The 23,578-nt window shown below is 41.4% G+C and overlaps 1 protein-coding gene across 3 annotated transcripts in view; it reads right to left on the reverse strand.

The window, feature by feature from the left end:
- Positions 1 to 2,993: 2,993 nt before the first annotated feature.
- Positions 2,994 to 23,578, reverse strand: part of GNAQ (G protein subunit alpha q) — a 317,284-nt gene continuing 296,699 nt past the window's right edge. For all 3 annotated transcript variants that reach the window (XM_023243369.2, XM_019815794.3, XM_023243370.2), the window contains exons 6-7: positions 21,965 to 22,118; positions 2,994 to 8,346 (exon numbers count right to left, since the gene is read on the reverse strand). In XM_023243369.2, coding sequence (XP_023099137.1) covers positions 8,156 to 8,346; positions 21,965 to 22,118 — 345 coding nt within the window. In that variant the 3' untranslated portion in view covers positions 2,994 to 8,155. The remainder of the gene's footprint in view (positions 8,347 to 21,964; positions 22,119 to 23,578) is intronic.

Below are 23,578 nucleotides of genomic sequence, written 5' to 3' on the forward strand. Positions count from 1 at the left end.
CACTTGATATCTCTGGCCAAGTTGCCATTTGTGAGCCCATCGTGAGCACCGTGCTCTTCAGTAATTAGCTCCAGGTCCCAAGAGGAGGGCATTCATATGCTGCGGGTGCCATAAGCCAGCTAGGTCTATACCCCTGCCCTTCTCTCCAGGTGGAAAGAAAGGTGGTCTCCTCAGGGGCCTGAGGGTGGTCTGCAGGAACAGCTTGAGAGAGGCCACTGTTAGGATCTCTCCCCACCCGAATTCAGCTGCCCTCGCAAATCAGTGGCTTAAAACTGGCTGTGGCGGGCATTTATTCACACCACGGGAATGAGTAGACCCCGCAGAGGCGTCCCACACTTCTGCCTCCTCTGCCCCCGTTGTTAGCCATTTACCAGGATATGACTGGAGCGGGCCCTTTACTGTTGCACAGGAAGCAGCAGACCCCTTCTGTATAATCATTGCTGCTACACGGTCCTTGACGTGGGCCCTGCCCCTCAGGTGTGCCCCAGCTGGTGCCTTGACCGGACGGTCCGTGGCAGGCAGTGTGGGACTCCCGGCCGGCACGGCGTCCCAGGTAAGGCACGCCCCAGGGTAGACGCAAACATGGCCTCGTCAGCAACGTTAGCCCCTCAGCAGCTGGGTCTACAGGCTGATATTGCCATTTGCAGACACGTAGTGTTGGCCAGGCTTCGTTTGTCAGTATGTCTCTTATCTGTCCTCTTATTTCCAAAGAGCCTTGAAATATTCACCGCACAAGTATGTTGGCTAACCTGGGAACAGTGACAGTCCCCAGGTCCCTTTCCGTAGTCCACCTCCATGGGATAGCCTCCACTAAGCTGTGATGCCACCTTCTCCAGGGCGGGAGGGCCCAAACTGGGCTGTGGAAGGCCAGCACTGAGGAGATCCCACCATCAGCTTTTTGTTACCAGGGTTTGGTTGAATTACCGTCTTAATTAAAGAGGGTAGGTTGCCTTACTTTACCCATAAGCCTATGGGACAGGAAAATGCTCTGGCCTTTGCCTCCTTGAAGAAAACCGGGAGAGAGAAAATTGACACAGATCAGCTTTCAAGTGCGGAGGCGTAAGAATTCAGAGAAAACAATCTTTTCAGAACTCCGTGTGCATCTTAGGTTTTAAAGAGACCTACATTTTATAACCCAAGGCCTTGTTTTACAGGGATTTAAGGTGCTCCCTTAAGTAGACTGCATGGAGTTCCTTGTCCATTTTTAATTTAGCCTTGACAGTGAAACAAAGGAAGAGTGGTAATGCCTAGATAACTCAACAGCCAGAAACTTACCCTTAACCGTAGCCTTCTACTTTCTGACCGCGATCCACCTTTCAATAAGGGCTTAAATACAGCATAACTTAGGAACGTGGTAAGAACCCAAAATTAGACACCAAAAGAAAGCAAGATACTGACTCATTTACCATCAGAAATTGCTCGTTTACGGTCAAATGATCCATGGCTGTTCTGTAGCATTAGTTTCCACGCTCCACTTTTTTGCTGTGGTTTAATTGGTTTCTTAAGAGGCAGTAATCTATCCCAATTGAAGAGTAAAATGGCAGGGGAGATGAGGAACAAGACAGAGACCCTTTCAGACCAACGACTTTGCTATCGTTTCTAGAAGGCTAGGACGGAAAACCTCTAAGTAGGCTCTGTCTAGAGTCAAAGGTCAAGTTAAAATAGTTGGCTCAAATAAGGTTGAGCGAGTTCATTTTTTCTGTGGGTTATGGGTTTTCAAGAGGATGGTGCAGACGGACCTAGGTCCCAGAGGCCACAGAGTGGGGGGATGATGGAGGCTGCCTGACACCTCACTTCCTTGGGGCGGTGGGGGGTGGGGGGGGGGAGTTGTAGGGACTGATCACTCCAGGCCTGTACTAACTGAGAGTCCTCAGTCACACCATCCTTTACTAGTAAGATCCAGGGGGCGCCTGGGTGGCTCAGTCAGTTAAGCATCCAACTTCGGCTCAGGTCATGATCTCGCGGTTTGTGGCGTCAAATCCCGCATCGGGCTTTGTGATGGCACCTGAGCCTGGAGTTGCTTCGGATTCTGTATCTCCCTCTCTGCCCCTCTCCCGCTCATACTCAGTCTCTCCTTGTCTCAAAAACAAACATTAAATTAAAAAAAAAAAAAAAGATGCCCAAATTAAAAAAAAAAAAAAAAAAAAAAGACCCAGGGAGGGGACACCGACTACCAGAAATGGTCTCTAAAGCATGCAAGAACAGGAGAGCCTCACCCAAAGGCTTTTAAGTGAAAGTTATACTTTCTAAAGTATTTGAAAGGACGAGTATGCCGAAAAAAGCCCAGAAAATTCCGTAAAGGCTGGGCTGCTAGTTGGGAAAGACCTGGTTGTAAGTAGCAGAAACAAGTTTTGATTTGGTTAGGGTTCTACATCCCTGCATATGCACCGATTTTCTAGAAAACCCTTTGCTATCCTCACTATCATTTTAACTTCACAAAGTTAAAGAAAAACTTGGCTTTAGCTGATCTCCAAAAAGCCTCAGGGTTTTTTTTCTAAGAGTCACAGCCCTAAAGGACACCTACACCAGGTCCTTTTTCCCATGTGGAGTGGACCTGTTCACTCTGGCTGCTCAAACAGGGAAGCTCTGAGCCAAGCATTTGCCTCTTTCAGCCAGTTGATCTTTCCTAATTCGAAGACTGCCTCGGGTTGAACGCAGGCAGCTCTTTGTAAGTCTTGACTGAGCAGCCATTAAATTGTGTATCTACAAGGTTTTTGCCACCTAAATTAGGTCAAGTTTAAAAAAAAATGAAAAATGCTGTCAGTAGGACTATTTCCACTGAAGGAGAATAAAATCTGATTATATACAGAAGGGAAAACACTTTCTGTGTGTTTGCATAGAAATTATTAAACCTGGACAAGGCATATGTAGTATAAAGTGTTTTAGGAAAGGAAAAACTTAGTCCAAAGCTCCCTAGAATACAAAACATTCTAGAAGAGGCTTAGGCAACTTCAAGAGAAGCAAAACTCAAGAATGAATACTGTAGTACAAAATTATGGCCAAAAATACTGTATTTTTAACCAGCAAGATCATTGGGGCATTATTATACAACATTAGGTGTTTTTTGCAAAACTAGTTCCCATCCCCAAACAATAGACAATACATGCATTTGAATGACATTTTAAGAACAGTAAATAGGATTCTTTTAAATACTGCAAGTTAAAAATGTTTTCTGACAAAACTCCCTAAATACATAGGTCTAGTAAGGGTTTCCAACATGATGACAGGTGAGGAATCCAGCAAGAAGTTGTATTTAGAGTACTTTGAGGAAAAGAAATCTACCAAAAACATGTGTTTAAGTCAAAGTAACCTGAACGTTACACAGCAATTTCCATCTCTTTCTAAACTGGACAATATTCTAGTGAAGAATATTTTCTTCCCTGTTTTTTTTTCCTATCAAAGCTTATATGAAAGTCAGAATTGCTTTATCGAAGTAAGATCCAATTTTGCCCAATAGGTGTTTTTGAAATGTATAAATGTCATTTACTATTGGGTTGGAATCCTATGGAGAAATGGAAGATACGTGATAAGGGAGGTAAGAAGGAAATTAATGTTTGAGCACCTACTATGTGCTGGGTGTGTATGCATACTTTGAACAGATGATTCTAGAGGCAAGAGTATTATTGAAAGGTCATTGGAAGTTGGGAAGACAGCAATGAATGGGTTGTTACTCTGTGAGGAAAAACAAATGACAAGTTTAGACTCTGTACTAAGTATTTACTAAACAGCAGGTGTCTGGCTCGAAGAATTTCTAACTAATCACATACAACTAAGCCATTTCTTGTCCTAATTTGGTGGAACCAAAATGAAACCCCAAACACGTAGTTACCAGGACAGACCTATTAACGCTACATATGCTGGAAATATGTGGAGACAGATAAACAGACACTATTGTAAGTTTTAATTTTTGTGTGTTTCTAACCAAAGACAGCTCTTTGGAAGAACATAGTAATGAATACCAAGCACACCTTGTTTGTATCAATTGAGATGTTGTCAATTACCAATTAAGTGGTTTTAAACCCTTATTTAATTTTAAGAAGAGGAGCAATATACATTACAATACTTGGGTACACTTTATTTTTATATGGGTTAACATTCTTCTATATTTCATTTCATTCATTTTTTTTTTGAAAAACTGAAAACAAAGGGAAATTGAGGGTAATTTGAAGGTTATTTCCAACCAATATCTGAGTCTTGCAGTATCTCATTATACAGCCCTTTCTTCCCATTATTTTTTTTGCAAATAAGTCGTTTGACCCAAATCCAGCATAAATAGCTTCTTACCAATTCCTAACTTAAGACAACTAACATTTACAATCATGTGGCAGTATAAATTTTAAAATTACAGTTCATACACCTTGACAATCAAGATAGTCTAAAGTACAAAAAGTAAATTGTCCTTTAGCTGAATTACCTTTTTGTAATAGGCTTGCTAGTTAATCCACAAAAAAAAAAAATACAAGTTTCAGGTGTTCTTTGAATACCTTTTGTAGATGTCATATGCTAGTAAACAACAAATGCAGGTTCCTAAGATTTTTTTTCCCCAAGTCTATTCATGACATTCAACAGAGCTCTTTGTATGAAAATGTTTTTTTAAAAAAACAAAACCTTCGAGGGGATTTATTGACTTCTGAATGGGTGTGTTATTTCCCTTTGTTTCAAGAGATGAGGCACAAACTTCTGGATTTAAGCTCTGTAAGGCATAGTACAAACCTCCAATTTACAAATGAGGAATTCTCTGTGGGTTTGGAACTGCCATGTCACGCAAAAAAAGGGAAAAATTATCTGTAAACTGGTACACTGCAATGTGGTGAGTCATGAAATGGCTGCTTGCCTTGGTATGCTGAAGAAAGGTTTTTGTGGTTTGTGTTTTTGTTTTTTAATAAGACATGCCCAAGTCACCAAAAACTGGCCACAGGCCTCCATTACCTGGAGCATCAATGGCAGGAGACAAGTGGCACACGCTTCTAACGCTTGCAATCACAATATAATAGAAAGCATGAGTAAACTTTGTTTTTTTTTTATACAAAACTGAAAAGAATCCCTTCCCACCCCTAGCCCCTTCAATAAAACCCCAAAGAAACAGAAAAAAAAATCCTTTAGCTTCGATTGACTAGTGTGGATACAATTAGGTTTCCATGCATCACTGCAGCGAGGGTGATCAATTTCTTCCTTTCTCAAGAGAAAGGGATCTTGTCATGCACCCTCCGGCAAACAGCGAAGCCACCAACCTCAATTCTGCATAGCAATTCCATTCCAATTTCATAAAGACAAATAGAACAATCTTTCCCTGTTTGCTCAACTTCTTCGAGCTTTGAGATCATGTTTAATTGACTACATCTACTATAGCTCTATTAAATAGAATATCTTGATTCCCTAAAACTGTAACACTTAGGATCTTGTGATGAGGTTTTCTCTATACACACTGTAGGCCTTCAAATGTTATTGTTGACTTTTTTCTTCTTTCTTTTCTTTTTTACTTTTTTCTTTTTCCTTTTTTTTCTTTTTCTTTTTTTTTCATTTTTTTTTGTTTTTTTTTGTTTTTTTTTTTTGTTTTTGTTTTTGTTTTTGTTTTTTTTTTGCTGCACCAAATTTAAGATTGCCCTTTCAGGCAAGCAGTGGTCTCTAGCTGTTAAAACATTTCCTTAGTGGATCACAATAGCTTCTAAAACTGCCTTTCTAATAAAGGCCATCAGAGAGGTAATACTAAACTGTGCATTTGCCAAATAAGAATATGAATCGTATAAAAGCTCATATTCCAATCCTAGGTCAAATGGCAAAAGTTCTACAAAGTTGGTTTCCATGTTTGTATAAAAGCTCCGACTGATTTTTATGTATTTTGCTATGAAATTACCTTTGGGTCTTATCAGTACACCTCTACTCAGGAATGTGCAAATGATTTTATACAGCACGATGCTAGTACCGCTCTGTACGATAGTAAGGTTTTTTTTTTTTTCTTTTCTAAATGGAAAAAAAAAATATCCCTAGTCAGAAATAAACTGACAAATTTACATTCTCCTCTCTTAAAAAAGTAAATAAAATAACATTATTCAAAATGTGAATTAGCTATAAGACATACACTTACATAGATACATATCGATACAGCACATTCAATCTGCCAAAAAAAAAATTAACGATTACAAAGCCCGTATGGATGCGGCAATAGCAAGAGGTGTATGTACAATGACTAGAGCGTTCAGAATTGCACTAGACCTACAGGCAGTCTGGTTCTCAGTTAAATTAGAGCTGCTTTCCGAGCAAAGTGAAAAAGTAACTTGTGGTGTTTGTGGCCGGGAAAGGAAGGAGAACATCCCACTACTGCTTAGTAACCCTGGTTCTCCTCTAGCAAGCCATTCATTTTCTCTTGCCTTCATTGTTCCCCAAGAGCTGACGGATAGCGAAGTTTGGACTTGTGCCAGAGAGTACGATACTTAAAATAAGACCAGTGTCGCGGCCTAATTCTTATTCCCCAGCAGGTTTAAAATAATCTTTATTTCCTTAAATCGTATGTCAACTCAAGCTGCTGGACCGAAACTCATCAATACAGGTGCTGTTTTGTTTTTTGGGTTTTTTTTTTTTTTTTGCATTTGTTGAAAAATTGCACATTGAGAACTCCAATGATCTCTCCTAAGAGGTTTAGTTACACAAATGCATGTTCTGTAAAACACCGAGGGGTTAACTCTTAAGGAAGTCTTGTGGACCTAACTCAAATTCAACTTAATCGGTCACCGGTTTAAAAAGTTCACAAAGGTGGTAAACCAGCAGTAACATCGGATTTTGCAAATTAAAGGTGTCCGAATACTTGAATAACGTCCTTGGCAGACCTACTTGACCTTAAAGAAAACACGAAGGGTAAGACCTGCTTTAAAGGAAGAGACAGAAGCAGATTTCATGTTCTATCACAGAAGACACTATTTTACATTGCTGATTTGGACACTCAACACGAAACACACACTAAATGTGATCTCGAGGGCAGAGAAAAGAATGGACCATGCCAGTCAAATTGGCAGTTACCTATTCTTGGGCAACTGGTGTTTCAGGTGGATTCTCAGCCAATTATTTAGGCCTCACACTCTTACTCTCTTCCATTTGTGAGATACTGGCTTTTACCTCTGAAATTTTTACTACTTTACTTTTACAAAAAAGCCAGCTTTGGCAACACATACCCATAATAAATTATGGCCCAAACACTAAGGGGGGTAAAAAAAAAAAAAGGACGAAAATTTGAACCAAGGTGGGGAAAAATGAACAACCTAAGAAACAGGTTCTGGATAGCAGCCATTGGGGCAATGTAGTGTCTGTTGGGCATATACATATATATAGAAAATGGTTTTTTTTTTTTTTTTGGCATCTGCAATTTAAAGAGAGGGTGAAAAAAAAAAGTAAGGGTGGAAGGACCATGGCACATGGCATTAAAAAAAACCAAAACTGTGGTCTCTGTTCTTGCCTTACTGTCTGTGCATATTTCTCTCAGCAACCAAGCTATGGCTGAAGGTAGGAATCCAAAAGAAACGACCCTTCACTGTAAGACGGGCATCCACCCTCCTAGCCCAAAGTGAGGCAAGATCATGTACTGATATAAAAACAACTCTATATGTGTATCCAGAGCAATACATTGAAAACCACAGTATTAATACTTAGAATCCTTCAGCAACACTACAAACCGTTTAACTTAAGCTGATGCCGATGGCTTAAATCAAATGGCGCTGTCCTGTCGTTGGAGAGAAAAACTTGACCAAGAATGGAACTAGGATAAAGGCCGTTGTGACCCAGGGAAAATCAGGATGAGGGCAGGGGGTGAGGAAAAGGGCAATCAGCTTTGTTTTCCTCAATAGAAAAGAAAAAGAGAAAGAAACCACTCTTATCTTGGTGAGTGCATGACTGAGAATTGAAAATACATTGAGTCACAAGGTTTTTGCCTAAAAAAAAGACAGCGAGGAAATGTGCTGGGACCGTACTTCAGCATCCTGTTTTTCCTCTGAATAGTTTAAATAAAATCATAATATTTACTACAAACCCTGTGGACACATTCACACAGAGTCCGGGACGGCAATAAATTAGTATTATGCAAATGGTTTTCCACAGAAATCCAGTCCCTCTTGTACAGCTTCAACAGCCCACCGGGGAAGGGACGGGCGGTACTGAGGAGGCACAATTAGACCAGATTGTACTCCTTCAGGTTCAACTGGAGGATGGTGTCCTTGACGGCGGCAAAGACAAAGCGGATGTTCTCGGTATCTGTGGCGCATGTGAAGTGGGAGTAGATAATTTTGTCACTGTCAGGGTTCAGGTCCACGAACATCTTCAGGATGAATTCTCGAGCTGCCTGGGCATCTCTCTGGGGTCCTGTTGGTCAAGGGAAGAAAGGGACGATTTGTCAGCGGATCTGCATGTGCCTATAAGCAGTACGTGTTCACTGGGTCGGTAACAATGCCATGGAGAGGACGCTTGCACTGCAGATTTGATCCGTTATAACCATCTTCCCCAACTCGAGTATGTGCAACTGTTCCTCTTTGGCATGTTATCTGACCATCCATTCGTCTGCCTGTCCGTCCACCCACCCACCCACCCACAAGGTGTGGTTAGGTGAAAAGAGGCATATGGATAGAGCTGCCTTAGGCTCTCCTGTCAATCTGCCTCCCAGGGGCCCCTGGCCCTTGCTGTGGATCTCTCTACATTCTCCAGACTGAAATCTGTTTCAGAATAGTTCCTGGGGCACCTGCGTGGCTCAGTTGGTTGAGCAGCGGACTCTTGGTTTCAGGTCATGAGCTCCAAGCTGACAGTGGGAGGCCTACTTGGGATTCTCTCTCTGCCCCATCCCTGTTCATGCTCACTAGCTCGCTGGCTCTCTCAAAATAAATTTGAAAAAAAAAATCTTAGGTCCACCTTCGATTGTGCTCTGCTACCTAGCTTCTGGATTGCTGGTGTTTCTGGGCACACTCATTTACGTAGTATTCAATTCACTATGTGTGATAAGAGAAAGACTGGTGTATGTTTCCTTAGCTTTATTTGGGGTGTCTTCCAGGCTGAACACTCTTCTAGATGCCTTAAAACAGGACTGCAATGTATTTACTAGGGTATAGTAAAAGTTTAGCTTAAAATTTTGCAATGAGGGGTGCCTGCGTGGCTTAGTCGGTTAAGCGTTCGATTTTGGCTCAGGTCACGATCTCATGGTTTGTGAGTCCGAGCCCCACGTCAGGCTCTGTGCTGTTAGCTTGGAACCGGGGGCCCGCTTCATATTCTGTGTGTGTGTCTCTCTCTGACCCTTCCCTGCTCGTTCTCTCTCAAAAATAAACATTAAAGTTTTTAATTTTTTTAAGTTTATTCATTTATTTTGAGAGACAGACCCAGTGAGAATGGGGGAAGGAGAGAGAGAGAATCCCAAGCAGGCTCCACACTGGCAGCGCAGAGCCTGATGCGGGGCTCGAACCCACGAAACCGTGAGATCATGACCCGAGCAGAAACCAAGAGTCGGTCTGCTCAACCGACTGAGCCACTCAGGAGCCCCAAATATTAAAATCTAAAAAAAAAAAAAGTAAAATTTTGCAATGCATTCTTAGATAGGGTGCCAACATCATAGGCAACAAAAGAAAAATTGGACCTCATCAAAATTTAAAAGTTTTGGGCATCCAAGGACACCATCAAGACAGGGAAGAGACCACCTACAGAATGGGTGAAAATACTGGCCAAACACATAGCTCCTAAGAGGTTAACTTCCAGAAAATAGAACTCCTATACCTCAGCAACAAAAAGACAATCTGAATAAAAAATGGGTAAAAGGGCCTGAATAGACATTTCTCCAAAGATATATAGCTGGCCAATGAGCACAGAGAGGCTCAACATTCTTAATCATCGGGGAAATGCAAATCAAAACCACTGTGAGCTATTATTTCACATCTGCCAGAATGGCTATAATAAAAAGAAAAAAAGGATACAGTATGGGCAAGGAGGTTGAAAAATCTGAACGCTTGTGCATTGTTGGTGGGAACGTGCAACGGTGTAGCTGCTGTCGAAAACAGGTGGATAGTTCCTCCCAAAGCTAAACATAGATGACCAAATGGCCGGCACTTGTATTCCTAGGTCTATATATCCAAAGCAAGGACTCTGGGGCGCCTGGGTGGCTCAGTCGGTTGGGCCTCCGACTCTTGATTTTGGCTTAGGTCGTGATCTCACAGTTTGGGAGATCGAGGCCCTAGTGTCACTGTGCTACAGTGCATAGAGCCTGCCTCAGCTTCTCTTTCCCTGCCCCTCCCCTGCTTGTGCTCTCTAAATAAACTTAAAAAAAAAAGGGGGGGGATTCTACTAGTTACTTACACAATAAATTTCACTGTCGTATTATTCATAAGAACCAAAAGGTGGAAAGGACCCAAGGGTCCATCAACAGAGGAACAGAAAGGAATGGATAAACCAGAGGTAGGAGACACACAAGGGGATGTTACTCATCCATGGACAAGTTATGATGGCTGCCACAACACCCATGAACCTTGAAAACATGATGTTAAGTAAAATAAGCCAGACCAAAGAACACATCTGGTATGACTGCACCTATAGGAGGTACCCAGAATAGGCAAATTTATAGAGACAAAGTAGATTAGAGGTTGGCTGGGGTGAGGGGGAAGTGAGTTAGTGCTTCATGGTCACAGAATTTGGGGTGAGGAAAAAGTTTTGGGAATAGTGATGGTGCACAGCATTGTGAACGTAACTGTCACTCAACTACATGCTTTAAGATGATGAAGATGACACATTTTAATGTGTAAGTTATGGTAAAACGTACTTCAAAAAGCCCTGAATTGTAGCTTTAAGTGGGTAAATTACAAGGTATGTGAATTATAGGTCAATAAAGCGGTTTTAAAAACTTAATAGATCCTGACAAATGTATTAATTTAAAATTTATTAACTAGGTGTGGTGTCTTAACGCTACTGTCGAGTACCGAGTATCCATCTTAGTCTTTGAGGCCCATATATGTACATTTCCCCCGTCTTTTCCATCCTAAGAAAGAAGGCGGTCCTGCCATAGCCTTCTCCTCCTCCACTTCCTTCTGACAGGACCATCTCAAGATCCACAGCCTCCATTTTTTCTGTCAAGATTCTTGTTATCTACTGGTTGGGATAAAGAAATCTTGGAACACTATACTGAGGGCCTGACTACTGCTTCCAACCAAATGCATCGTGAATTTTAGACGGCCAACTTGAAGACTTTTCAAAATGGCCTGATTGCAAATTGGGGATTACCCCTATGAGTTTATATCTAACCCGGCCAGAAGGAGGAGAGAAAGCGCCATGAAGACAAATGGGTTATTCCCACTTGAACAATGACCACAAAAGGAATGTTTGCATTTTTGACTTCAGTGACCAGAATTGAAATTTTTGTCAGCAATTAAGAAGGCTGGCATCATAATCAAAGTGCCATAATAATACTAGGATTATAATGTCCTGTTTTTCTCAGTGTACTATTAACTTGTTAATTCCACAGCAGTAATAGAAAATATTTAGAACTAGGACTAATAGACTGTTGGGGTTGGAGAAGGTTCCCATATAAAGGAACCCCAGCTTTCTGGTTTGTGAAGGAAGTTCCCTTTGGTTTTGTGTATCCTATTTGAGAAAAAAGGGGCTATTTTTTTTAAGCCCTCAGAACTAGACTCAAGTTCAGTGAAGATCACTTGCAGTGTGTTAAGTTTTTAAGCATAAATTAAATTATTTGAATACACACAAACTACAAAGAAATCCTTACAGACATCCTAGCACGCACAGAGTACCAGAGTCTCTCTGAACAATTCTGCAATTCACGTCCATGTGGAAACGGTAATTTCTCTTTCTGAAGAGAAATACAGAAATGGCACTCATTATGATTAAGACCTTGGAAGTGCAGAAATGTGGAAGTGTGAAGTTCATAATACTATAAACATGTTTGTTATAAAAACAGTACTGCAGAGTAGGCCTAGATTTTTTTTCAGTTATAGCTCATCTTACAAGGGCTTTGTATGCAATGACAGCTGTGTTTGCTTTGTGAATAAGTGTCTTTTTTTTTTTCTTTCCTTTTTCCATGGCTAAGTCGCCTGTGTGCCTTACATGCACGTTGGGGGAGGTTAACAGTAAAAACCGTGTTCACGGTTTAAAACCTTCGCAAGGTGGGCACGTGGGAAGGAAAATGCTTACAGTGATGGGGGAACCCAGGGAAATTTACTGGATGAAGGAGATAGTTAAAGAGAAGAGGATGATGTGGCAAAGAGGAAAAAAAAATTATCCCAAACAGCTGTTGCAGAAAAAAAGTCTTGTGCTGCAGAAAAATCAAACCCACATGTGGCATGCTGTGGGCGCTGTGCTGAGCAGTTAAGCGTTGGTGGCTTTGCTCTGTGGGGTAGGCTGTGCTGTGTTTACCCCTGCCGTCCTGTATGCAAGCACATCAGGTTTGCAGGTGGCCATGTATGGGGTGGGGTGTCATTTCTTACCTGCTGATGCTCATTGGATTACGAGAAAAATTAAGAGAGTCTCTTCTAGAGGCGTCAGGCAAACGTGTGTTAAAGTGTAACCAGATGCTTCGTGCCCATCTGATTCAGGTAGATCTAGTGGTTAAAGACTAGTCTGTTGTTGTTGGAGACCAGGTTAGCTACGTGTTAAGTTTCCTTCCTTTCTTTTTCTTTTTTAAATGTTGGTTTATTTTTGAGAGAGACAGACAGACGGAGACAGAATCTGAAGCAGGCTGTCAGGCACAAAACCTGATGCGGGGCTCAAACTCACGAATGGTGAGATCGTGACCTGAGCCACCCAGGCAGCTCAAGTTTCCTTCCTTCTATAGTTTCCTCAGGAACAGTGAGGGATAGATAGGGTTGATGAAATTTGTATCAGTGGCCAACTAGTGGCAAATGAAAAGGAGTAAAAATGAAAACACTGTTAAAGGCTAGCAAAGTATTTGTTCTTAAAGGCACAATAAAGCACAGTAAAGTACTTGGATAGGGGACAGGAACACACTGCTAACAAACTAGACAGAGGACTGTATCTAATACCTGGTAACACCCCCAAAGTTTCTATTTCAATGCACCAACCTTTAGAATCTTACACACATTTGAGAAGGGACATTCAGTTCACCAAAGACGCAACCTTGCCCACTCTGTGAGCCAGCACCGTACCCAGTGCATGTGGGATGAAAACATGAGTAAAACTCCATGCTTGATGTGCTTGTATCTTCTCAGAAAGCTATAAAGCCAAACTGAATTATTCGTGTTTTGAAGAAGTCACCTTTCTGAGGGAGCTTTTAGAAGTACAGAAACAATGTTGAACTGATATCCACTGTAGATCCTATGTCGATAACAGAATTTAAAAAATGGCGGGGGGTGGGGGGGGCTGGGCGCCCGGGTGGCTCAGTTGGTTAAGTGCCTGACTTTGGCTCAGGGCATCATCACACGGTTTATGAGTTTGAAACCCACACTGGGCTCTCTGCTGGCAGCGCAGAGTCCACTTCGGATCCACTGTCTTCCGTATCCCACTAAGTGACTTATATATGGTTCTATTCAATTATTTACTATGAAAAAGAAATTGAGTCGTTGAATACACATGTCCAAACCTACAATGCAAGTGGCAGAGCTGGAACTCTGTGACACTCAAAGCTGTCCTCTTAACTACTATTCATGTAGATCTGGGTTTGTCACACTTTCTCTGTAATGCACCAGAGAGTTTGGTTCTGGTCCAATATGGTGACATAGGAAGGCCCTAAACTCACCTCCTCTGGGACACGTGTTATCTGCACCTACTGATAGAGCAAATCTTCTTGAAGAACTGAGGATTGACTGAACAGCTTCTGCACAACCAAAGATGGAGAGACCACACAGAGAATGGCAAGAGAGATGGAGACACGGTAATGAGGGGGATGTCCCCCCACAATGCTACCAACTGCAGGGGGGAGGGGATAGTACTGAGGGGCTGTGGGCAGACCTGTCTCTGGGCCCAGAAAACAAGCCGTGGGTCAAAAGGGTAACTAGAATGTAAAGGGACCAGCCCTAGAACCTGCCAAAAGACGGGGGTGCTGCTGGCACTCTCTCCTGGTCACAGGGGCTGGGGAGTACCGCAGTTGATGTGGCCTCCACCATGACAGGAGTAGCGTGTGGCTGCCATGGCTGGCCTACTGCCTCAGGGAGGCCTGGGCCCCTAGCCCATACCAGCCCCAACTGTCCCACCTGGGTGGCCCCAGCACCAAGCACACGGGCACATCCCTGGCCAAGCTCACTAGAGTTTTAGCCAGCACACCAAGAGGACACAAGAACAAAGCACATCAGAACACTCCAGGTTCCAACCGCTTTGGCTATAGCAGCCCTGCCAGGGCACCACGCTCTGGAGCCCTCTGGGAAGTACCCTGGAATGCCTAGAGACCTGTACCCTCTCTTGGCTCCGGCCATTGGGCCCTCTGTGCTGACTACACTGGGACACTCTGGCTTGTACCGACTTGAACTTCAACCGTCCTCCCAGGGCGCCCTCTGAGTGGAGAGCCCTGGAACCACCCCTGTGCTGACAGCCCCAGGACCCCTGGCTTGAACCTATTTCCTCTTCTGTTGTCTTGCCTTCATATTTAACTGTCCTGCCAAGGCATCCTTTGTGTGGAAAGCCCCGGGATCCCCCAGCTTGCACTCATTTCAGCTTTAACTGTTCTGCTACGGTGCTGCCTGTATGGAGAGGCCGGCTATACCACCAGGGCAACCCCAGCATGAGGTGCTCTGGAATCCCCAGCTCATGCCACCCAGAGCTCCTTCCAAAGTCAGCAGGCACACACAGTCTACACAGGGGACGACCACGTACAAGACTATTCCATCTACTGTAGCTGTTCCGCCTACTTCATGGAAACAGACAAAGTCAAACACAAAGAGGAGACAGAAGAATATGCTCCGAACAAAAGAACAAGAGAAAAGCTAAGAAAAAGACCTAAAGTGAAATCAAGATGAACACTAGGCCTGATAAAGAGTTTAAAGTAACAGTCATAGTGCTCTCTTTGGCAGCACATATACTAAAGTAAGTGTCATAGATGCTGCAGAGGATGTGCAGAAACGGGAACCCTCTTGCACTGTTGGTGGGAATGCAAACTGGTGCAGCCGCTCTGGAAAACAGTGTGGAGGTTCCTTAAAAAACTAAAAATAGATCTACCCTATGACCCAGCAGTAGCACTGCTAGAAACTTACCCAAGGGATACAGGAGTGCTGATGCATAGGGGCACTTGTACCCCAACGTTTATAGCAGCACTTTCAACAACAGCCAAATTATGGAAAGAGCATAAATGTCCATCAACTGATGAATGGATAAAGAAATTGTGGTTTATATACACAATGGAATACTACGTGGCAAGGAGAAAGAAGGAAATCTGGCCTTCTGTAGCAACGTGGACGGGACTGGAGAGTGTTATGCTAAGTGAAATAAGTCCTACAGAGAAAGACAGATACCATATGTTTTCATTCTTAAGTGGATCCTGAGAAACTTAACAGAAGACCATGGGGAGGGGAAGGGGGGGAAAAAAAAAGAGGGAGGGAGGGAGGGAGGCAAACCATAAGAGACTCTTAAAAACTGAGAATTAACTGAGGGTTGATGGGGAGGGTGTAAGGGAGGGGAAAGTGGGTGATGGGCACTGGGTGTTGTATGGAAACTAATTTGACAATAAATTTCATATTAAAAAAATGAAAAAAAATTAAGCATCATAAACATGCTCACTGCCTTGGATGGAAGACTGGAAGAACTCAGAGCTTTAACAAGAGGAAATATTTTTAAAAAATCAACTAGAATTGAAGAATACAATAAAAAAGTGAAAAATACACTAGAGGGAATCAATAGTAAATACGTGTATGCAGAAAAGCAAATTACTGATGAAGAAGACACGGTGACAAGCACATATGCTGAACAGTAAAAAGAAAAAAAATTTTAAATGAGGATAGGTTAAGGGATCTCTTGGACAACATCAAGCAAATATACATTTGCATTATAGGGCACCAGAAGAAGAGAAAGGGGCAGACAGCTTATGTGAAGAGGTAAAAGTTGAACACTTCCCCAACCTGAGAAAAGAAACAGATATTTAGGGTCAGAAAGCACAGAGAGTCCCAAATAAGATGAATACAAGGCGGCCCACAAACACAATAATTAAATGTCAATGGTTAAAGAGAATTTTAAAAGCAGCAAGAGAAGCAAAAAGCAACATACAAGGTAAACCCCATAAGTCTATCACATGATTTTTCAGCAGAAACATGGCAGGCTGGAAGTAAGGGGCATGATATAGTCAGAGTGCTAAAAGGAATAAAAAAACCCTACAACCAAGAATACTCTAACCAGTGAAGTTATCATGCAGAATTGAAGGAGAGATACTGATTTTCCCAGATGAACAAAAGGTAAAGGAATTCATCACTACTAAAATGGCCTTACAAGAAATGTTAAAGAGATTTAGGTGGAAAAGGCTATAATTAGAAGAAAATTATGAATAAAAAGATGTAAAATGAGAGAATATTTACATAAAATGTGGAGGGGGAAGTAAAAAAGTTCTCTTAGAATGTGTTCAAACTTCAACGACCGTCACCTTGACACAGACTGCTATATACTTAGGGTGTTATATGAATCCTGTAACTGCAAGCCCAAAGCCTATAATATAGATACACAAAAAATAAAAAGGCAAGCATAACACTACAGAGAGTCATCACAAGAGAGCAAGAGCAGAAGAAAGGAACAGAGAAGAATTACAAAAACAACCAAACAAAACAATTAACAAAATGGCAATAAGTACCTACCTATCAACAATTATTTTAAATATAAATGGTCTAAATTCTCCATCAAAAGACATAGGGTGGCAGAACGGAGAAAAAAAAAACCACGACCCCTCTAAATGCTGCCTATAAGAGACTCACATCAGACCTAAAGACACATACAGACTGAACGTGAACGGCTAAAGATACTCCGTACAAATGAAAGTTAAAAAAAAAAAGCTAGAGTACCAATACATATATCAGATAAAAAATACATTTTAAAACAAAGGCTGTAACAAGAGACAGAGAGCATTATATAATGATAAAGGGGTTAACCCATCAAGAGGATAAAAAAAATTGTAAATATTTATGCACCCAACACTGGAGCACCTAAATACAGAAAGCAAATATTAATGACATAAAGAGAGAAACTGACAGTAATAAAATGATACTAAGGGACTCTGAAACCCATGTACATCAATGAATACACAATCCAGGCAGAAAATCAGTAAGGAGACCATGTCTTTGAATGACATATTAGACCAGACATAGAAATTCTATCCAAAACGAACAAAATGCGCATGGGACATTCTTCAGGAGACAAGTCTCAATAAATTTAAGAAGATTAGAATCATATCATGCATCTTTTCTGACCAGAATGGTATGAAACTAGAAATCAATAGTAAGAAAAAAACTGGAAAAAACCTAAACACAGAGGCTAAACAACATGGTACTAAACAACCCATGGGCCAACAAAGAAATCCAAGAGCAAATTAAAAAAATACATGGAGACAAATGAAAATGAAAACACAAAGTTCCAAAATCTTTGATATGCAGCAGTTCTAAGAGTGAAATTTATAATGATACAGACATACCTTAAGAAACAAAAATCTCAAACAATCTGACATTATACCTATGGGAACTAGAAAAAGAACAAAAAAGCCTGAGATTAGAAGGAAGGACATAATAAACATCAGATCAGAAATAGAGACTAAAAAAATAAACAAAATTGATAAACCTTTAGTCAAACTCATCTAGAAATAAAGAGAAGTAACAACCAACCACAGAAATACAAAGGAATGTAAGAGACTACTACAAAAAATTATGTGTCAATAAATAAACTGGACAATCCAGAATAGATAAATTTTTAAAAACATACAATCTTCCAAAACTGAATCAGGATGAAATAGAAAATCTGAACAGATCAATTGCTAGTAACAGGATGGAACTGGTAATCAAATAAGTCCCAACAAACAAAAGTCCAGGTGGTTTCACAGGTGAATTCCACCAAACATTTAAAAAAGAATTAGTATCTATTCTGAATTGGCTATATCCATCTATTACAAAAATCAGAGAGGAAGGAAAGCTTCCAGATACATTCTACAAGGTCAGCATTACCCTCCTACCCAAACCAGTCACAGACACTACAAAAACAAAAAACAAACCCAAAAAACCCTACAGGCCAATCTCACTGATGAACTTAAATGCAAAAATCAGCAAAATATTAGCAAACCACTTTGAATAATACACTAAAACGATCATTCATCATGGTCACATGGGATTCATTCCAGGGATCCAAAGGTGGTTCAATATTCACAATCAATCAATGTGATGCATCCCATTAACAAAATGAAAGATAAAAACTACATGCTCATCTCAAGAGATGCATCAAAAGCATTTGACAAAATTCAACATCTGTTCATGATGAAAATCCTCAACAAAGTTACCTTAGAGGGAACATACCTCGACATAATAAAGGCCACATAAGAAAAACCTACAGCTAGCGTCATACTCAATAGGGAAAAACATTTTCCCGAAGATCGGGATGTCCACTCTCACTACTTTCATTCAATACAGTACTCCAAGTACTAGACACAGTAATCAGACAAGAAAAAAGAGTAACAGGCATGCAAATTGGTAAGGAAGAAGTTAAACCGTCACTATGTGTACACTGCATTTTTTAATAAAACCTTTATTTTCATTTTTAGAGAGAGCAAGAGTATATGCATGGGAGAGGGACAGAGGGAGAGAGAGAATCCCAAGCTCGGATTCTCAGGACTCAGGGCTCGATCCCACGACCCTGGGATCATGACTTGTGCTAAAACAAGAGTCAGTAGCTCAACCAGGTGCTCCTATACACTGTATTTCTTTACAGAGAAAACCCCAAAGACTTCACAAAAAACTACTAGAAGTCATAAGTAAAGTTTCAGGATACAAAATTAATACACAAAAGTTAGTTGTGTTTCTATACACTAATGATGTAGTAGCAGAAAGTGAAATGAAGAAAACAATCCTATTGACAGTTGAGCCCCAAATAAGAAAATACCCAGGAATAAAATGAACCAAGAAGGTGAAAGATCTGTACTCTGAAAACTATAAAACTGATGAAACAAACTGAAGATAACACAAACAAATGAAAAATTTTCCATCCCTATGGATTGGAAAAATTAGTATCATTAAAACGTCCATACTACCCAGAGCAATCGACAGATTCCAGAAAATCCCTATCATAATACCAAGAGCATTTTTCACAGAAATTGTACAACCAATCCTAAAATTTGTATGGAACCACAAAAGACCCTGAATAGCCAAAGCAGTCGTGAGGAACAAGAACAAAGCTGGAGGTATCACAATCCCAAATTTCAAGATCTACTACAAAACTGTAGTAATCACGGGGCGCCTGGGTGGCTCAGTCGGTTGAGCTTCCGACTTCGGCTCAGGTCACGATCTCACCGTCTGTGAGTTCGAGCCCCGCGTCAGGCTCTGTGCTGACAGCCCAGAGACTGGAGCCTGCTTTGGATTCTGTGTCTCCCTCTCTCTCTAACCCTCCCCCACTCATGCTCTGTCCCTCTCTGTCTCAAAAATAAAATAAAACACTAAAAAAAAAATTAAAAAAAAACTGTAGTAATCACAACACTATGGTACTAGCACAAAATCATATACATAGATCAATGGAATGGAGAGCCCAGAAATAAACCCATGCTTGTGTGATCAATTATTCTATGATGGAGGGGGCAAGAATACACAATGTGGAGAAGACAGTCTCTTTAATGAACGGTGCTGGGAAAACTGGACAGCTACATGAAAAGTAATGAAACTGGACCACTTTCTTCCATCACATACAAAAATAAACTCAAAATGGATTGAAGACCTAAATGTGAGACCTAAAACCATAAAACAAATGATATGTTTGATAAGAGTTGAATATCCAAAATATGTAAAGAACTTACACAACTCAACACTAACAACACAGTTAATCTGATTAAAAACGGACAGAGGACCCGAATAGACATTTTTCCAACAGGTACATAAAAATTAAAACCACACCGAGATATCACCTCACACTAGTCACAATGGGTAAAATAAAAACCCAAGGGACGAGTGTTGGCGAAGATATGGAGAAAAAGGAACCCTTGTGCTCTGTTGGTGGGAATACAGACTGGTGTAACCACTGTGGAAAACAATATGGAAACTCCTCAAAAAAATTAAAAATAGAATTACCATATGATCCATAATCCTGGCAAAAGTGGAAACAATGTGAAGACACACATGCACACCTATGTTTATAGCAGTATTGTTTACAATAGCCAAGATACACAAGGAATGTAAGTGTCCATCAATACACAAATGGATAAGGGAGATGTGTGTGTGTGTGTGTGTGTGTACAAACACACACACACACACACACACACACACACACACACACACACAGAGGAATACTATGCAGCCATAATAAAAGATGAGACAGTGCCATTGAGACAACATGGACGGACCTGGCAAGTATAATGCTAAGTGATGTAAGTCAGAGAGAGACAAATAGTATATGATTTAACTTGTATGGAATGTAAAAAACAAAACAAATAAACAAAAGGGAGAAACAGACCCATAAATACTAACAACTGATGGCTGCTAGAGAGCAGGCAGATGGGGGCAGTGGGGAAAATGACAAAAGGGGGGAGGGAGATTCAGGCTTCTAGCTGTGGAATGAGGTCCAGGGATTACAGGCGCAGCAAAGGGAACACAGTCAATGGTAGGGAAATACAGTCACCAATGCTGTATGGGGACAGATGGAAGCCACACTTGTGAGCACAGCACAACATACAGACTTGTCCAATCACTACGTTGTACACCTGAAACTAATGTAACGTTATGTGTCAACTATACTTCAATTAAAAGAGGGCCAGAGAGTAAATATTTTAGGTTTTGTGGACGAGTCTGTCACAGCTACTCAATTCTGCTGTTAAAAGCATAAAAACTGTGTGTAAATGAACAGGGTGTGGCTGTTTCAATAAAACTTTCTTTATAGAAACAGGTGGCAGGCCACAGTTTGCCACTCTTCATCTAGACTCCAGTGTGTATGGGGAGATGTGTGTGTATCCTGTCATAAAAGCTCTTTCGGGTGGTGGCTGTGACTCTTTGACTTGTTTCAGAGTGGCTTGGTGTGGATGCATTTTGTTACCGGTCAACAACTATTTCTCGGAATGGCTGGGTGTCCTATCTAGTCATTGACGATTTCACACTCTAGCTGGGTAGGCAAGATCTGTTTATAAGGAGTGCTTATAAATAAGGAAATAATGCAAAGCCATTGGGGTACTAATGTGGGTGTTATGGATTCTAAGCACTACAGGAAGAGTTCAAGGGGTCGGTGCCATCCCGAAGGATGATAGGATTGCATCAGGCCATGCAGCACCTTCCCCCCTCCCCCAAATAAATATTTGCCAACACTCGCCATGTGTCAGGTATCATGCTAAAAATGTCGTACATATGTTATCTCTGTTAGAGCCTGTAAGACGACTGCATGAGTTTGGTCCTACCGTTCAGAGAAATTAAGTGACTTCATCATGGTTCTAGCAATACGAGGTGTCAAAACTTGGATGCCAACCTGGGTAGAGTGATTTCAGAGCATGGGTTGTTGTCACAAAACTGTGTTCTCTTTCCATAGAGAGGCAAGAGCCAGCTGTTGCCGAAAGAAAGAGCCAACTGTAATGATTGATACATGATTGGTCAAAACTGTGGGGCTGTTCCCTCTTCTGATACACTTATTTCAAAACATGTAAGTTGCTTTCTTTGGCTATAACTTTCAGCATTGTCAGGGAATTGAGACATTTCAGGTGATTACGGGGCAAGGCCAACAATAATTTGTACTTCATCAATCACACATGCACAAGGCAGCAACAGTAAGCTGCTGCATCAGCTCTTGCATTGCTTGGGGGGCAAGACGGATCCCCAGCTACTGGGCTGGCTGAAGAGCACTGACTTACCATCATATTCTGGGAAGTAGTCAACTAGGTGGGAATACATAATTTTCTCCTCTAGAAGATCTTTCTTGTTTAAGAATAGAATAACCGAGGAGTTCTGGAACCAGGGATATGTGATAATTGTTCTAAAGAGTGCTTTGCTTTCCTCCATTCGGTTCTGAAAAAAAAAACCATCAGAAAAACAAAGCATGAATTATGTGATTACTCAGTCTGTGAAGTGTTTGTTTTGGAAGTCCAACACATCTTCTGTACGCATTCAACTCTTGTAGCCTAGGGCTGGACTGTAGTTGCTGTTATCAGGATTTACATGCAAAAGGTTCATGCCTTGCGTTGGCTCCTTTATTAAGTAAACTCTCAGGTTGACCAGCAGGTGACCAGCTCTTCCTCCCACAGACACACTCACCTCTGAGTCATCCCCCCCCCCCCCCAGGTCACAGACAAAGGCAGATTCGGGAGGTCCTCCTTTCTCTGGGGATATAAAAGCCTTGGTGTATGAGAACACGTCTTCCTGGACACACAGGTGATTCCTTCCAACCCCTGATTTAGTGCTACGTGTGATGACCGAGTTTCTGGCAATGAAGACACCTGCCTGGGGTTGAGCCTCCCTCCACTGCTCATGGGGGGTGAAAATGCCCTCTAAGTCACCCAGCGACCTATGGGTGCCTGGTGGTTTAAGCCAAAGCATCCTATTCCCATGGCAGCCAGCTTGGTTCAGGCCCACATCACTTGGAACTACTTGTCTCTGCTTTACGGTCATGAATTTACCTAAGCAGTTCAACGGGTCCCATCAACCCCAGGACTTTTTCTGGGAGCTCTGGAAGAGAGCGCCTTGATTTCATGGATGATGACTCAGGTAGCCTCAGGAATTTCGAGCAACCGTCTTGAAACAGAGAAAGAAACCAGGTCCTGCTCACCTGGTTTTAACTCTTTGGTCAAACCATGCCTGAACTTGGTTCTGGCCTCTGGATTTTCAGTAATATCAGCCAATTAGTATCCTTTGGTTTTTAAGCTAGTTCGAGCCGTGTTTTTTTTGGTATATAAAATACTTCCAGTTGATATATCTGGATATACCACCCTCCCAAATTTCTAAAAAGAGATGAATGAACAAATATTTCAGGGCTGACCATGAAGACTAGGAGTTCAAGCTGTTAGTATTTTCTCCTCAGAGTCTGCCTTCCTGATGTAGAAGGTTCCTTAAGTTTCCGAGTGCAGGGTTACAAAGGCCAAGCACACTCTTCTGCATAACCCTTTGACTGTAGTTCCAGGAAATCTCCAGGAAACCCGGCTCACCAAGGAAAATTTTCTAGATCCTGAATATGTCTTGCTCTTTCCTTCTGTCAAGTGGGCCAGTTCAAATCAAGTTGGAAAGACATGCTTTGCCAAAACAGATCTTTACCAACTCTTGTAAACCCCACGATCGCCAATTTCTTCAACCTTTAAACTTCATGCCTATTGAAATATTTAAATACTGATGCACCATGGGTCTGATACAATGAAAGATGACTTCATGGCTCAAGGGGCAATGTTTATTTCACTACATACATTTCCCTTTTATATAAATTACATACATGTTTTCTAAAAATAGTATTTTTCTATCTATATGCCTTTTACTGATTA

This window comes from Felis catus, chromosome D4 (assembly GCF_018350175.1).
Source record: "Felis catus isolate Fca126 chromosome D4, F.catus_Fca126_mat1.0, whole genome shotgun sequence".
NCBI classification, from domain to species: domain Eukaryota; kingdom Metazoa; phylum Chordata; class Mammalia; order Carnivora; family Felidae; genus Felis; species Felis catus.